Genomic DNA, 17,675 nt, shown 5'->3' with positions numbered 1-17,675 from the left:
ATTGCTTGAGGTTCAGTGGAAGTTTACCTTTTCTTGTTAGGCTCTCATGGTTTCTTGTACCATCCTACACTATTGTCTACACACAAGCATGAGAGCCAACGTGCCAGATCAGACAGTGGTCCTTCTAGCTCAATATGCCAGCTGCTCTTTAAGAAACAAGGCAATGGACAGCAAGGAAATTATAAGTTGGCATAATAAACTGGTATAAAAATTCTCCTCGGTCCCAAACTGTTAGGAGATTCCTTTCTATTACTTCATAACACCTGTCAAGATAGAAAGTATTTGGTGAAGAAGAAAGTCTTAAAGACTTATTTTACTACATTATTTCTTAACAAAATCTACAAGTTGTCAAATGTTGTATTAGCACAAAACAGTTTATTAAAATAAAACTACAGTTCACCTTTGTGCTTCTTAACAATAGGTACAGTATTACATGGAACAAGCAACAAAATGTGTTAACATTTTCATGGAAGTAAGTGTCAAAGCGCACGGACACAGTCGCAGTCATATTTAACAGCACTTCCAAGCTCAATATTCTTTTAAATAAGATCATTCTGACATGTCTTTACAGAGAAGGCAGTTAGTTAAATTCAAGTGTATGCACTTTCAAACTGAAGATAATAGAATTAAGTCCCGTATTGCCAAAGAGAGGGATTGTATGTTTAATACAGTTATTGGTAAGGTCAAATGTGTCCACAAACTTACAGGCTCTTGAAAAAAGGGAGGTTTTAAATCTCAGTTATTGCAAAATAAAATTCACAGAACTAACACGGAAAGATTTATCATCTTGTTCATGCTTCAATAGATCCTGATCCTACAAAGTCTTTAAGCACATAAGTATCTACCAGTATGCTCAGAACAGCATGGTGATGTGTGAGAGTATATTTTTTTTAAAGTAACTGTTAAAATACATTTGTGGCATTCAGGGCCAACCTCCTGTTGTTTGTATTGATATGAAAATTAAAAATCGGTAAAAGGAGACTGTAGAGGGCCAAATCCAGTGTAAAAGTGTTTTTATTATTATAGCCTGCTAGTTTTTAAAGATATTTTACTATCAGGGAAAAGCGTAACCATCACACATCTTATCTGCACATACACATGCATACATACAGAAGACACACTTGCCACAAAAAGGAAAAGTTTCTTAGGCAAGCATGTCATTCATTACACATAATTTCCCTACATACTGAGGTTTTCAAATGAAAATTCCATACTAGTTTTAAAGGCATACCCTCCCTCCGTGTACAACAAATATTAATATTTATTTACATGCATATTACACCACCCACTCACTGCCTTAGATAAGCCAGTTTTCCATAGTCTAACAGAGAAACTGTCTTCTGTTGTAACATTTAGCAATTACATTCAGGTCTCCAAGTTAGCTCCTGGATCTTCTATCTAGTATCTCTAAATTAGGCAGAACATTGTCATTAAAACCTAGTTTCATTAGCTTCATATTGCTTGGGTTTTATTTTTCAGTTTATTTTATACACACACTGTTATTGTATACACTTCAAAATTTACTGAAGTGCAGTAAACTATGAGACGTTATTGATTTACAAGCACCTAGTCTCAGTTGACTTTAAGTGGAAGTCATCAGCCACCTTAACAATTGCTATGGAGAGAGTACATCTGGTTAAGAAACAAAGCACAATTACTCGGATAAGATGAAATTGCTCTCTAAACAGCTGGTCAATTTTACTAGAAAAATCCCAGCTATCCTGCTGGAGATGGTAAAGGACGTAAAAGCAAAAGCAATTTTATGGTCAGTTTCCTTCCCTGTGTTGATGCGACTTTGGTTCAGATTCTTTTCTTTTAAATGTTGAAGAGCACCTGGTTTAGTGACAGCACACATGCAATGCCTCACAATAGTAAGTGATGACGCTAACAAACCATACGCTGCAACTTTCAACTGTTAATAACATTTAACCAGTCAATTCATAGCAATATTTTTGTTAATAAATGTATAGTTAAATACAATCTACTCTGAATGCAGACTCAAATTGCATATAGCAGTGACTGTGCAAAGCCTGTCATTCAGGTACTCTTTTCCAACATTAAATTAAGCAACATGGATTTTCATAACTGTAGTGTTTATTTTACCTGCAAGACTGAGATGGAAAAAAAAAAATCACATGAAACATTACTGGGGCAGAAATGTTTGATTTCTCTCAGGAGCCAGAAAAATCAAATGAGGAAACACACATTTCACAAGCAAACTGGCTTTCTGCCTCACAGATTTATTGCTTCAACTCATATCCAGTGAGCCAAAGTGCAAGATCACAGCTTGTAATCTGATATGTGCCAGCATAGAGTTAAAACTGATGCCCACAGGGTTCTGGAGGAGAGTGAACCTCTGCTCAAACAGCAGGCTGCAAGACCAGGGTGATCTTGTGTTAAGACAGAACCCCTTAATGAACATTTCAAAGCCCAAACTGGGTCCCAATCAAAAAATGTGTGTGTTTTAGCAAAGGTTGCCAGTGCATCACAAGCTAAATCTGCTCAGCAGCAAAAGGCAGCATGGGAATATGCTCTTCTGGAGTTTAACAGGGGCTGGAGAATTCACTTCTGCAAGACTGCAATGTTATTGCTGAATTTTTTATAGTCAAAATGAAAATACCTTCACACAATACAATGCCATCCAGTAATACGCACTAAGAACCTGATAGTTCATCTCTCACTCTTAAAATACTCTAATTCCAAAAAAAATCTGTCACAGTATTATCTAAAAACATCAATGTCTTCTTATCCTTTTGTAGTAAATACAAAATCTAAGTGGTTAGAATACATTCATGTTTTAGGAAAATTATTTTCTTATTTCTATCAAAGGTTAGAACAACAACCCATGATAAAAAATGCTACTACTCTGTTCTATTATGATAACAGAGATTAGTGCAATTTACTATTGCACTATGCAGACTGAATAGTGCTAGTGTGTGTCCAGTAACAGATAATTTTACAATCATCTGCTATTCAACTGACTATTATTCTCAAGTGTACATACCTGTTATTCTCATTAGGATTTTGGCATTATGTTACATTCTAACATTTATGAAAAACTATGGCTTTTTCCCACAGAGTGTACATGGACTATGCAAATCTTTATAAACCATTTACTTTAAACAATAAACTGGGCTGAAATGGGGATTACTTGATGATGTCAGAAGCAGTGTTTCCACTAAACTGCTCAGGGTTAGATCACAATTATCTGCATTTGTGCATCTGTCACAGTCAGTTTTTAAAAGTAGTTATGCAAAATGTAACACTGATAAAATTCCAGTTTTCTAGCTTTAATCTTTTTTTTTTTTTTGCAAACATGATTAATCACTTGTATCCAAAGTGTCATCTGTGCGTAACTGAATTATAACTGGATTGGGACTGTAAGAAATCCATACGTCTAAGGCACTTGTCTTCCAGTGATTCAAGTCAGATAAGGCCTTACCAAACCAGTCGCACCTTACACTCTGAATGCCCTCAGGCTCTGCAACAGTCTCCAAACCTGTTTCCACTTCACTCGCAAAAGATACCAAATGTGGTTTACAATACAACAAAGCTCAGAATGAATTCCAGCAGCTTTTGTCGGCTGTGCTGAGGTAGGAAAGTACTGCTCAGTTCCAAAACAGTCTCCCTCCTTTGTTTGGTCTCCTTGAAAACCTAAAGCATAGGGATGAAGACATGGATGTTACTGAACACCTTCAAGCAAAGTCCCTTATTATTTGTAATGAAGAATGTAGAGAAGTTTATGAGCTGTCTTACAACAGCTGCTCACTACAATCAAGCATACACTATAGCAAATGACATGTATTTTTCTCTTTCTAGCACAAGAGCTGACAGTCTTCGAGATATCTTTTGAATCCACTTATCATTGAGGCATAAAATAGCATGGAAGAAAGAGGAAGTATGACACAGAGAGAAGCTGTAATCTGGAAGAAAGGTCTGGAAAAACCCATCTTTTGAAAGATTCTTTCTGAGCAAGGGAGCATTAGCACTAGTCAATGGAAACTAGGGATGGCAAGCCAATCAACCGACCAGTCAAATACTGTCAACTGACTAAGTCAATTGGCTGTATATTTTTTGACCAATGATAATAGCAATTTTACAAAAAAAAAAAAAGTACTTCTTTGTAGTTTTCTTGACAGAAATATTTTTTTTAATTGTTTTATTTTTATTTTTTTTTTATTTATTTCATTGTTTTTTGACACACTTCTTAATGGAAAATTTGTTCTTTTTTCTATGTATTATTTGGATCTACTGGCATTTTTTTTACAATTTTTAATTGATATTTGACTGGTCAATTGACCGAGCTTTATTTGACCAGGGAAATACCCAACCTTAATTGGAATTCAAAAACAAACTGCAACATCTCCTGTAAGGAAAACTTTGGCAGGCAAGACTTTTTTGTTCTCCATCTGCAAGCACCTTGTTTATGAGAAACTCTTTGTGGAAAAGCGTGCAGTGTAGGATAATCAGAGTAGTACTCACAGCTGTTATGGGATACAATGTGATTGAAGGCAATGTGTAATTCAAACTCAGTTGTCTACTTTTAAAAACAAGTGTTTGAATTAAATGCTATGAGCAGATGCAAGAACAGATGTCACCTAGTACCATTATCCAAACAGCACTGCAATATGCTAGGTTTGATGAATGCTTTCATAAAAGCAGCTTCCCAAAGTGCATTTAACACTCTCTAGAAACTTGCCTTCATTCCACTAGCTCATTTAAAACTCAAGAAATCAGGACCAAAGACCTGAAAGGTGTTTACTAACTCTTACTTAATATTCTTTTGCCTAAACTCTGAAACTTTCAAAATAGGGGGGGAAAAGGTCTTCATCTTACACTCAGGAAGTCCGTAAGATTGCACAGCAGTAGACAAAAATGCCACTGTGGAAAATCCAGACACGCAGTTCACAATTCAAGGTGTAAGAGATCATTTCAGATGTCTTACATGTACCAGTTATGGAAGAGACCAATTCTATCATGATTTTCCCTTGAAATTTGAGGTCTATACGGATGGTCTACTAGCTGTCCCACCATCTCATTGACTAAGACATAGCAGCACCACAGTCCACCATGAAAGTTTCTCACTTCTTGTCACTTACTCAATTTTTCTCAGCAGCAGGAAGTGCAATATTACCCTTTCCCTGAAGCCCTAAAATCTATAAAATGAGAATCTCCTAGGATGACAGGCTTCCCAGACACGCTGGCTGCAAACAGATGCTGCTTTTGTGCCAGCATATATTTTTTTATGGTGGCACAAAAACCAGACTAACACCCACGTTCCTTGTTGCATCACATATGCCCAACATTTCTAGTACAGTAATTGTTTGTGCACTTTTTGCAGCGGATGTCTGTTCATTTATGGTGTGGTTTATACTTCCTCCCCAGCCACCTGGACAGGAAGTTCTGGGGATTCAGGGTCCTAATCCTACAGGACAATGGCCCCAGGCAATGTTGGTCACCGCCCATCAACTAGATTAGCTGTGCTGGGACATAACCCAGCACAACTGACCCTGCCAAAAAGATTAAGTGTGTTGCTTGCAGCCTATTTTTCCAGGAGGACTCTCTCTGGTGCAAACAGTCAGATATAACTCTTTTCTACATTCTGCCTTTCAAAAACAAGATGCATGTCTTATTTGGGGGTGTGGAGTACGCAAGAAAACACAGAAGTAAGGCCTGTCACTGCACAGGATTCCTGGGCAGTCAGTCTGGATTTTAGTAGGTCACCTTTGAATGGATTCTGCTGTATCAAGTTTTGACTATAAAACACTTACCCCCATATCCTTGAAGACTTTCACAGCATTTTTCACAAGGCAATAGGTAGCACTCTCAGCTATGAGATGGTAGGGGAGAAAACATTTGTGGTTACATTTGGGACACTGATGCCATGAGGAATGATAGAAATAAAATCAACAAATGAAATTATGACTCGTTTTTTTCAGGGAGATGCTGTCAGACTTACCATACATCGCAACATTTTTCTCTGTCCTGCTTATTAAGTATTTGTGGAGCTTTTGTAGATACTCCCTTTCTGATACGGGGCTGCTAAAGTTGTGGATAAAGGCAGCAGCAGAGCTGTACGCCTCCAATAAAGGCCCCAACAGCCTTTGCAGGAAGGTGATGTACTGCTGGTGTTCCTGAGACTGGCTCACCTAAGTAGGGGCAATGGAAATGCATGTGAACGAAGCTGGCAGAAGTGAAAAGGTGAACAGACATACACTAAACACCAAAATAGTACACATGGGTGGGTTACAGCCAGTCACTAGGAATTCTGGGAGGCAGTACACGAAATATAACCGCTCATTATTACTGTAAATGAAAACGCAGATGTTTAACAAAAAGAAAACCCCTCTACAGATACTCACACTCACATTCCCCACCCTCCTCGGGCCATTAACTGTGTAATATTATTTTACTAGTTAAAAAACAGTTAAAGAGGCCATTATGCTTCGCAATAAATAGCACAATCACATTTCATTCTTTTACAGATGAGCGCTGGCTTCCAAGTACTAATATCTCAACTGTACTTCTGTTAGCTCAACAAGAAAATGAATAATTTATTTTCCAATAAACAGTGGAATCAGGTTTCTAGCCAGGATGTATGCAGTGGCATTTGTAATCAGAAACCTTATTTTCAGGGATGGTTTGGGTCACTAATTACTTTGTGTACACACATACATACACACCATAAAACACAATATACATAAGGAATAACACACCACAAATCAGAAAAAATACACACTAACAGTGTATGCCCACCTTTGGTGCATGTGTTATTAGTAATCTAGTACAATCTTTAGGACACTTTGGGATACTAAAGCCTGTAGCAGCTTTCACCACACTGGCCATTCCACCCCAAGTTATGTAGACTTTGCCAGCAGATTATCTGAAGTTTCCTCAGAGAGCTGGTCTTTTTCAGGGAAAAAAGGAGGTTTTACTGATTGTAGCAGACTATTGCTGACTTTAATGCTGGGAATGATCAGAAAGAGAAGTCTTATTATTTTCCCCCAACTGAACTGATAAGCTGAGAGTTACTTAATTTTAACTCTAAAAACATGCCTCACTCTTGTTGATAGCCTTAAATGCGGTACCTTGAGATAACAGTCCCTTTGTTCTTCTCCGAAGTCACTATCCTCATCCTCCTCATCACTTCTCCAAGACAAAGGTTCAGGAAGTTTTTTATCCCATTGCTGCTCTGTAAGACTTGGGCTAATATCCTCCTGATCATCCTGCTTAAATTCAGAAAGACAAAGGGGTAAATACACAGAAAAACAAACTCTTCCTCTTAAATTGTACATGGCCCAGTCAGTTTAGTGACTTGCAAGTTCTTAATGCACTGGATAGTGCAACAAGAAATAGCTGGCTGAGATACTATTGAGATCAGACTGAGGTACATGGAAGGTTGTTTTTGCTCCTTTGAAAAAGTTGCCCCATCCAACTTGCTACGGCAATTCCAAGTACCAAAAAAAACTAAGATAGGTCCTTCCTCTGTATTTAGGTAGGAGGTTAAGAGTTTATTTGGACATGGACTTTGTTACAGTTGCCTATAACTATTAACTCAAGGATGAAATGCTGAACTGGACTTACATGCTGCTATGTATGCAGACCACCTTGGAAATTCAGCTAGTACAGAACACAGCATACAGTCATAAGCTTGCAAGTAGTAATTACAATCATCTCTTTGCTTTGCAGTAGCTGAAAACTCCAAGAGTTGATTTTAATCTAAATAGTTTGAATCCTGCCTACCTGAGATATAACCTCTCTCTGTACAGTGTATCACATCTACTTGAGCAGGCAGCATTCAGGTTTAACGTGGCAATGCATTTTCAGAGGAAGTCTTGACTCTAACTTACTTGTCTGTTTGCAGTCTCTGTGCTGATCATCAGAGCATACTAGTGTATCCTTCCTCTAGCTTTGGATGGGATGCATGTTTGGCAGTTCTTTCAGTGAAGTGATCTTTATACTTCTGAAAAAATGAGGGGCTGGGGAGATTTCATAATTTCCCTAATTTTTAATAATGTTTCTTTAACATAGACCTAGGACAGGGACATATTTAGACATCCAAAAATGAAGATATGCAAACGAGTAAATGAGCTGCCATAAGACACTAAGGTTTTCATCTGGGTAGCTTCTGACAAAGCAGTATGTCCAGATTATACTGTGAAGTGCAGCAGCCTTATTATGACTCTAAATACACTGCATTAACACTATACGCAACACATTCTTATGCAATTGTGTTAACCAAAAAAATAATCTCAGAGGATAGGCTTCCTTTGGTTCTGTTGTTAACACTGCTGATTTTTTTGGCAATTCATTTAGACTGAACTGCTGTATCTTACATTTCCTAATAATGTACCCTGAACTGAAGCTGGCTGCATAAATGGGCATTTTACTGACTTAGATAGGTATGATGTCAGCTGTAGATCAGCTCTTGTACTTAAGCAAGAAAATGTCTACCTGCAACAAGAAGGGGTTTCAGATTTTTTTTGAGACTAAAGAGAGTCTCAAATCTGTAGGCACCTGTGTTGTCCTTGTGTTAAAGAGTATTATACTCACTGACATGAAATTTTTACAAAGGCTGGTAAAATAATTGGAGGGCTTGTATGAGATCGATACAATTTAGAAGTAGATCCTGGTGTCAAGAAAAGGAGTGAAGATATCCAAAGTAAATGAGAAAAGTGAGTTAAGGAGCCGATTAAGTTAAATGACCCTGAAAGAGCTTTAGGCTATGACGGAAATGGCTGAAATTTAACTGTGTAGGAGGAGATTTTGAAGAAATTCATGCTGAAACACTAAAAACCTGTCCTAACAAAAAAAAAGAAGCATTTTAACAAGGTGACATACTTCGTAGGTACGTGAAGAGGTAACCTAGTGAGGTACAACTAAGTCAAAAGTATCCAAGGATCAGTATGTTGATAAACAGCCAATTGAGAGGACATAGTATGGAAAACAACTGATATTTTATTCCTCAGATACAAACCCCTGGAAATTTTAAGCACATGTTCAAGAGAAAAAAAAGTAATCCTTATCCCAATGTTTTACACTCACATTTGTTTGAAAAATGCTTTAAGATCTAATGAGTGACAAGTATATGGAGGCAGACGCCACAACAATTCTTAAGCTGAAAAGCGTGATTAAAGCCTAAATTTACTTGTGAGAAGCAACAAAAGCAGCAGAAAAGGAGAAAAAAGGAACTGAAAAAAATAATGTTATGTTAGGAGCGTTTCAGCTAATAATGGGCAACAGAGGGGGCCCTGGAATAAAAGGGGAAAAAAATCATGAAAACATACAAATAGCACTAGCCAGTTCAACTGACTAGGAAATTTATGTATATTTTATGGTATCCACCATAAAGAAATCAAATGTAATAATCAAAAGATGGTAAAGTAGAAATCTCTCTCAGAGATAAGGCTTAGAAAGTACCAAGAAAATATATCCAAAACTGTGGGGAACAATCAGCTTCTCACAATTCACTGCTGACAGCAAAATAAATTGGAAATCAACATCTGTACCCTTTTCTTCTAGTCGATAAAAAAGATTTACACTGTACAATGGCCTTGCTGAGTGAATTAAGGAGAAACACATAGGGCAAGATAGCACATGGGTTTTGCAGAAAAGTAAGTAACATCACCACAGTAGGTACAATATCTATGTCTGATGAAGACTGAAAACATCAGAATAGAAAATGTGAGCATAAAACACATTTAAAAAGTAGTGGAGTGGTTTGGAGACAGTAATGCGGATACCGTTCAGAAAGTGGCAGATCCAATAGATCAAGAGATTATATTAAGACAATTGCGCAGAATAGTCAAGAAATAAGGATATCAACGTGTCTGAACTGATACAGTAAAAAAAGATGCTAAGGCAGAAGAGTCTGTTCTCATTTGGGTCAAGGGAAGCACCGCAAAAAATGAATAAAAACATCCAAAAATGTAAAGCCAAGAACAGCAATACAAAAGCCCGTATAAAAGAAACGAGAGACAATTGAAATGCTACTGTTTCAGTCTAAGAAATGTGATGATGGGAATGATATTCTCTTTTTCTCGCATTCAGATACCACACTAAGGGGTCTACTATAAGAACCCAGACAAATTATGCGTGTCACCATTTTTTTAGATGATGGGGCAGCGTGCAGCCAAAGGTCAATAAAAGGACTGGATCAAGGAAGAGGCTACTCAATGTTCTGGCAAAAGGATGAAACTCGGATAGAACACACCAGAGAAGAAAAACAAAAGGTGATGGCAACAGAATCTCAAAATCAGTGCCACAACTAGCACAGCTTTCTGCAGGATTAAGTGTTAGTTGTAAGCAAGATGCTTTCCGTAAAACTCCCTAATGGCTGGTCAGAATACAGGGTATTAAGGATGTTTTGTGCAGTAAATAGACAGGGATTAAAGACACCACAAGGAATCTGATATTAGATAGTTAAGTTGAGAGACGGTTCAAACTTGAGTGCTACCCATGCAACTATGTGTGCTAAAAATGAAACTGGGACAGAACAAAAGGCTGTCAAATGTAGTGTAGATACATGAGGAGAAGAACAACAAGAGGTACAAATGGGAAGAATAGACCAAAGGCCATCAAAAAGAGGATGTTCACCCTGTTTCCTTGCAGACTGAAGAGCTGCAGAAAAAAAGTGGTCAAATATGTGTTAAGTTTCCAAACTTAAAATAGTTGTGGTGCCATGACCCAATTCTGACAGGTTAGAAAAACACAAAATTGTCAGTCACTTTTAGTTAATAAAAATAGTTTGGTTAATGGAGCCTTTGGGCATAAATCTGGAAGTTAAGGAAGTACTGCCCTCGTCCATGGGACCAGCCAAGGTGCATCTATACCACACAGAAGAGCAAGCGAAGCAAATATATCCTGAGCCTCCAGTCCAGCCCCCAGGAACACACCAGGATATTGGGACACTAGTTAGAGAAGTTTCAAGACTACTGCTTTTAAAGATTTCTCCAGGCGAGTGGAATCCCTAGTTCTTTCCACTAAATGAATTAATAGACTCTTTGTGCTGCCAGATCAATGGAAAGGAATCAAACAAGGGGTAAAGATCTAGACCTCTCACGAATATAACTGTTATGTAGGTCTCAGTAGCATTACAGAGAGTGCATCTACACATGCCTCTTTTTAGTGGGTTTAGCCAAAAATCACCATTTTTAAGGTGCATTAAGGACACGCATTTACATGTACACACCCTTAATCAGCCTTAAAAATGGCGATTTAAGGCTACGTGAGCCTAAATTTGATACCTGCATGAAGCAGGTATCAAATTTAGACACAAATAGCTAAGTCACATAAGCACGTGTGTAGGTGCACTAATGAGCATTAATGCGGTGCGCATCAATGAATAGACATCATGTCAATGACACATTACCACATCTCCACGTGTGCTAATGCGACTTAGCTAGTTGCACTTAAATTTAACGTGCCTTAATGCACATTAGCATGTTCACATGTAGACATGCACCTAAATCACCTTACTGTACCTTAGGCAAAGGCACGTTAAATTTGTGTGTGTATATACACATGTAGACACGCCCAGAGTAGCTCAAATTGACAAAGGCTCATGTATCAAATCACTCTAAAGAGGTACTGTAAAATATTCCTTACATTCAGAATTAATGTTAAGGGCTTCCTGGACCTATGAATAACATCATCCACATCATCAGAATGAGATTGTACCAAAAATTCCTTGTTCTTAGAAGGTGGAGACATTATACTTCAGGGTTTCCTTAATTTTTCTATATATGAAGTGATAAATTAGAACTTAATGTAACTCTTACAGCTAGTAAAGAACAAAGGATTCCAGGCTAAGATGAGAACAAAGAAACAAGTTTTAATATCTCTATCACCTTACCTCAGCCACCAAAAGAATTCCATATTGTATAAACCTTTCGACTACTTCATGGCAAACTTGATATAACATCTGGCAGGGCTGGATGAAATAAAAAAGAAGTATAGTAAAGTGATAAACAAACAATTCTGTACAGTTCCCTCCCTTCCTGCTCAATGATACTGTTACGTGGCATATTGGTGTTTTCCCTTTTAAGCAAGTTCCTCAACTGTTCACAATGCCCCTGCCCCTACTTCATTACTGCATTTTTTATTCTTCAGCTGCATCAACATATGCTTCAAAATTCTATGGCAGTAGGATATTTAAATTAGACAATACAAAGAGTATGAGAAATGCACATTCCTGTACTGGTAAGAAGATGGATCTGCTGACCAAACAGTTACTTTCCATCTTTCTATGATTTTGTTAAATGAATCGATACTAATCATTGAACAGCTTTTAACAAAAGGCTTCATAAATCTGTAAGATAAGATCTAAAAACCAAAAATTCCCCTACAGTTTAAACAAACAGTTAAGAAGCTTAGAACCAAAAGTGACTTCCTTCCCAGTGGTTATAATCTGGTAGGGAATGTACAGTAGATTAAGGAAACAATCTGTCATTAAGTCTGAAGGCAGAATGAGCACAAGGTTACTAATCAGCTCCATTTCACAAACCATACTGCTGTCCTGAAGAAAAATTAAATGGTTTATGCTCAATTAACAAGCAAACAAAAAAAAAGCCAAACATCCCATGGTGTACATAGTGAGGAGGAGGGGGTGGAGAAACAGAAATGCTTGCCAGCGTGAGAAGTAAATCAGTAGGGAAAGGACACCATTTCTCAGGTTCCAAATAGGCATTTGCAAATAGCAAGGAAAAGAAGATTGGTTTTGTTGTTTTAAAGATATACAATTAATTTATAATGCTAAAGTTGAGATGCCTGCCAGCAACCCTCTATTGGTTTGCAATTGCTAATAAATGTTAGGAATGGCAAAGCATAATTACTGCAGTGTCCTAAAACTTTGATAAATTAACCTAAATTCTGGAGGCCTGATTTCAGCTTTGCTTCCAGCCACATATGCAATGGCTCTGGTGGTCTTAATTTCATAGTTTTAAGTTTATTAAAGTCACAAAGACATCACACAGCTTGGCAGCATGATAGAGACTAGCAGATTTTGTTTAGCAGAGGTCTGTCACTAAAATAGCAGGAAAGTTCCAGGCTCACTGCCAGTATTAGCAGTTTGTCATTTATAGAAGCAACAAGCATTCACTAAACATGCCTTCAAATCCTCCAAGCATGTTGTAAGCACCATACCCATTGATATCATCTCATCTGGCTGTGAAACAAACTGGTAAACTGACTGGTTATATTCACATCATGTTGGTTGGTTCATATGATCTGAAGTACACTATTCTAATTAACTATGTTAATTCAAATGTAGAGGCATTTTGTTGAAGCAACTACAAACAATGGTATTTTCTTTCTTTTTATGGATGCCCTCACCCAGCCATGGAATGAATCAAAATAAAGTAAATATTAGAAAAACAGAAAACTCTTCCTCTAAAATAATAAAAGCAAACATTGGCAGAGCAGACTTTAAGACATGGAAAATGCGGCAATGGAATTCACCTACCAGGGAGACGGGGCCTTCATTGGAAAGCAAGTAACACAAGCTGGCAGCTTTGCGGATCAGTTGTTCTTGGCTAATCATGTTGGGAGAAGTACCATTGATTCCATTTCGAAGCCTTTTACTTTGTACTGCATGAAGACTGCAAGCTACAGCAGACATGCGAACACAAAAGCAGGTCGTTTTCATTATGGATTTTCTAATAAAGCAAATTTAAGCTTAATAACTAAATTCTGAGCTCTAAAACTGGAAATGATTAAAGCATGTAATTGAAAAGTCTATCAATTAATAAAAATAAAATTATCCTATATACAATACGATCAAATGAACAACACTACTGTGTAACTGAAGAACCCAGAATTGAACAGATAATGTGAAGTAAAGTAAAAGATTATATCACAGTCTCTAATTTAAGGAAGGAAGCTCATAACTGGGATCTGGATCAAACCACTAACAAGCATTAAGAACAGTGTGGAATACAAGCTGAAAGAGGAAGCTGCTAACCCATTCATGACCAGCTAATGAAAAGTAAAACAAAATATTACCTTATTAAAATATTTAAGATGAAACACAGCATTGGTCTGTAAAGTCAGATATCCTGCTTCTGGCAGTAATCAATACATGGATATTTTCAAGAAAGACTAGGCAAAAAGGAACTTGGAACCCATTCAACTATTTGTGCTTTGTGAACATGGGGGAAAGCACAGAGGGAAAAAGTTTCTGACCCTAAATAACTTAATTATGTAGAAAGAGCTCTATAAAAAGAACAAGAAAGCAATAATAAAGTTCTAGCTAGATTTGCTGAAATATAAACATATACCAATAATGGCTTCATTAATGAAGACGTGGAGTACTCCATTGCTGTAGAAGTTGAGCTCAAAGACAGCAGGGATAGTTGTGCTGGGAGTGATGAAGAACTCATTGTTTCGGCTGGTATTCGTGATAGTGACACAGTTCCCCAGCAGGTGGATAGCATGCATGACGACATCCTCAGAATTCCCAGAAAATCCCAAGTCAAAGTCACGGGCCAGGACCTCTTCCTTCATGGAGAAGAAGTCTTCCACCAACTTGGACAGATCAATTCCCTGAACAACCAGAGCCACAAAGTTAAAAAAAACAAATTGTGCAAGACAGAATTTTAAAAGACTACCTAAACTTACCCGCAGCCCCAAACACAATAGATAAATCATAAAGGCATAATTTATCATCAATAATCTAAACCACAACTGAGTCTTTTCTTTTAATACAGATTTTGCTGATGTACCTCATGATTTTTTTCACCTCTGACCAGACATGTGCACATAACCTAAAAGCCCACAGCAACTGCAGCTAGTGCAGGACGTGACTGTTTTGTTTGCTAAGTAGTTTATTGCTATAAAACCTTATCTTTTCCTTAACCTGGCTACTTTAGAGATCTCATCTTCTCTCTGTGCCCCAGTGTCATAATCACCCAAGATAACGTAGCTGACAGACCTTTTGCTTAATCGGTATTGGGCTTGAGGATAAGCATTTCCTTGACTGTCTAGTTTTAAGAACACGTTAAACCAGGGGTGCACAGCCTCTGGCTGGCAGGTCCAATGTGACCCTCGAAGCTATCACAGATGGTCCAGTGGCTCCCCACTGGCTGGGAAATTTAGCAGTAGGGTAGCAGTGGCCAGTAATATGGCCACCCTCCCTCATCAAATTCCCAAACCCCAAGCCCATCACTGCCAGTTGCAGCCAGGCCATGCCTCCTCCCCTGCACCTGAAACAGGGCAAGGCCATACTCCCTTTCCCCCTCTGCATGGCCAAATGGTGTCCACTGCTCCATCCCCAACGCCAGATCAGAACATCCAACAGGATCTGGAAAACAGGCGGATGGAGCACTGCCCATGCAGCCCACCAGGGGAAAAAGGTTGAGCACCACTGGGTTAGATCAAGGCTTACAAAGAACATTTTAGTCAGGGATGATCCTGCCTTGAGCAGGGTATGGACTAGATCACTTCCTGAGGTCCCTTCCAGCCTCACTTTTCCGTATCACTTTAACGGAAGCTGTATTCCACATGTTCAGATGTAGCCCAAAAAACACCCTTTTCCTTCAGGGTCTCTAGAGGAAAAGGGAACAAATGGTTTGAACTGGATGAAGCAAAAGTCCTACTTGGGAAGGATTCTATATGTTGGCCATTTTTTCTCATGTGTATGTTGTATACTTCCAGTCCTTTACATGCACAAAAAGCTCTGGATTACAGACGCAATGTATTTTTTTTTATAAAAAGGAAAAAACAACTGTATCTCAGCAAAATTCAATAATTTTCAGTAATTTAATAAACACATGCACCACCATCTGGAATGCTTATTGAAGTATACTACCTCAAATATATTTCACATATTCCTTACTTCTAAAACACTACTAAAATGCACACATCTTGCACCACTGCCATTTTGCAAGCCTGCATGAAAATAACGTATTGCAGCAGCACTGCAGTCTTACCTGCCTATGTCGGTAGAGCAGCAAACAGGCAACTATATGCGTTGACATCACAGCACATGACTTGTTAGCAGCTAGAAGCAAACAAAATAAAATAAAGCTATGCGGCACTTTGTTAGAAATCAGGGAAACATTAGAAACAATACAACAGCCATAAATTAACTAATAATCATAATCAGTTATCACTGTAGGGGTCTTGACACTTCCAGTGGGCTGCAGTCAACTTCAAGGAACTAATCAATAGGCAAGAAGTGAGAAGTCATTCAAAAATGCAACTCCACCCAATCATTAACTTTTTGCATAGTCTTTGTAAGACACCATAATTCCCACTGACTTAAGTTGCATATAAAATATGGTCATCCTCACACTCACCTTTCTGGCAGAGGTAAAGTATTCTACATGAAGCATTTCTTAAAATATGTAACAACTAAATACCATTTTCATGCACCTTGGTGCACAAATCAGCTCCAGTGCTTATACCACTTACTTTCCAACACACGAAACCTGGCAATGTGGGATAAGCAGACAGGCTAACTCTAGTAATTCTTAAAAGCTTTTTGCATTCAACAGCTGTGTTTCAAGGAGCGACTTTTTATGGTCCAGGGGGAAAAAAAACACCTAACTATACCAAAAGGAGGGGAAGGGGGGAGGCACAAACTTATGGGCATAGCAAGTGAGCATTCCAGCACAGAAACTTAAACATCACAGAGGTTTCAAAGCAATTGAAATAAAAGTCCTGTAAAATGTCCAAGACCACTTCATAAGAGAAGGGGAAGAAAAAGAGGAGAAAAACTATGTCAGGAAAATTCATATCTGAAAGGGCAAAAACAAAGAAGTCTCCTTAAGTCACATAAAAACAAAACAAACAGCCAAGCAGTGTATGAGGTTGGAGGACCAAAACCAACAGGCACTGTATGACTGTTCGAATACTTACTGAACAATATATGCTCAGCCAAATTGGCTATCAATTGTCTTCTAAAGTGTTCATTACTTATGTCCTTGGAGTTTGGCAGTGCAGCCTCTGTACCTTCTTCCATAACATCATTAGGCCTGAAGATGGAATGGAAATAATTTATGGTATGAAATATCCAACTCTTAGCTAAAACATTAAAAACCAAGGTATTTATTGGTCCTCTACAAGTACTAAATGAACACACACAAAAAAGTGAAGACACTTTTAACACAGAGCAGAAAACCTTAAAAACACTTTTAAGTTCCATTACATCCCAGATAACAGCATCTCTACGTGTATTCTAAATTCCTTCCCCACATCAATCACAGAATCCTAGTTCTACTTTAAAAAAAGCAATACCAAGTATTGACACTATACTCTACTGCTATTGATTTCTCCATTACATCAGACATGCCTTTCCTCTTCAGTGAATATGGACAACTAAAAGCACATTATGCAAACCTTCTCGGAAGGCAGTTTTCAGTCCAGCAGTTTTGCATATTAAAAAGTTTATTCAGATTGTCTCTAAACACATCTAGTGGTTCCTCAGAGGCTTACATAAATTATGCATATTATTCAAATATACTAAAACTGTCTGAGAAAGTAGGTACATGTCCACAGAACTATTTCATATTCTGAGCATAATTTAAAATTATTGGGTATGATAGCAAGTAATATTGGTAATATTAATAATAAGAGCAGAAAAAATCATAATACAATCCTGAATTAGAAAACGTCAGGAGGTAAAGGAATATTAAGTGTTTCACCCTGAAGTCATTAAAAAAAAAAAAAAAAAAAAA

The 17,675-nt window shown here is 37.8% G+C and overlaps 1 protein-coding gene across 2 annotated transcripts in view; it reads right to left on the bottom strand.

Moving 5' to 3' along the window:
- Positions 1-356: 356 nt before the first annotated feature.
- The window catches only part of GPAM (glycerol-3-phosphate acyltransferase, mitochondrial), a 36,568-nt gene continuing 19,249 nt past the window's right edge, over positions 357-17,675 (bottom strand). For both annotated transcript variants that reach the window (XM_019556006.1, XM_019556007.1), the window contains exons 12-20: positions 16,858-16,973; positions 15,927-15,997; positions 14,277-14,541; positions 13,463-13,605; positions 11,855-11,932; positions 7,089-7,229; positions 5,960-6,149; positions 5,772-5,830; positions 357-3,654 (exon numbers count right to left, since the gene is read on the bottom strand). In XM_019556006.1, coding sequence (XP_019411551.1) covers positions 3,538-3,654; positions 5,772-5,830; positions 5,960-6,149; positions 7,089-7,229; positions 11,855-11,932; positions 13,463-13,605; positions 14,277-14,541; positions 15,927-15,997; positions 16,858-16,973 — 1,180 coding nt within the window. In that variant the 3' untranslated portion in view covers positions 357-3,537. The remainder of the gene's footprint in view (positions 3,655-5,771; positions 5,831-5,959; positions 6,150-7,088; positions 7,230-11,854; positions 11,933-13,462; positions 13,606-14,276; positions 14,542-15,926; positions 15,998-16,857; positions 16,974-17,675) is intronic.

Source organism: Crocodylus porosus, unplaced genomic scaffold (genome assembly GCF_001723895.1).
Source record: "Crocodylus porosus isolate Cpor-Errol unplaced genomic scaffold, CroPor_comp1, whole genome shotgun sequence".
In the NCBI taxonomy this organism is placed as follows: domain Eukaryota; kingdom Metazoa; phylum Chordata; order Crocodylia; family Crocodylidae; genus Crocodylus; species Crocodylus porosus.
Note: the sequence above shows the minus strand (reverse complement) of the source record. Positions and strands in the feature narration are given on the sequence as shown.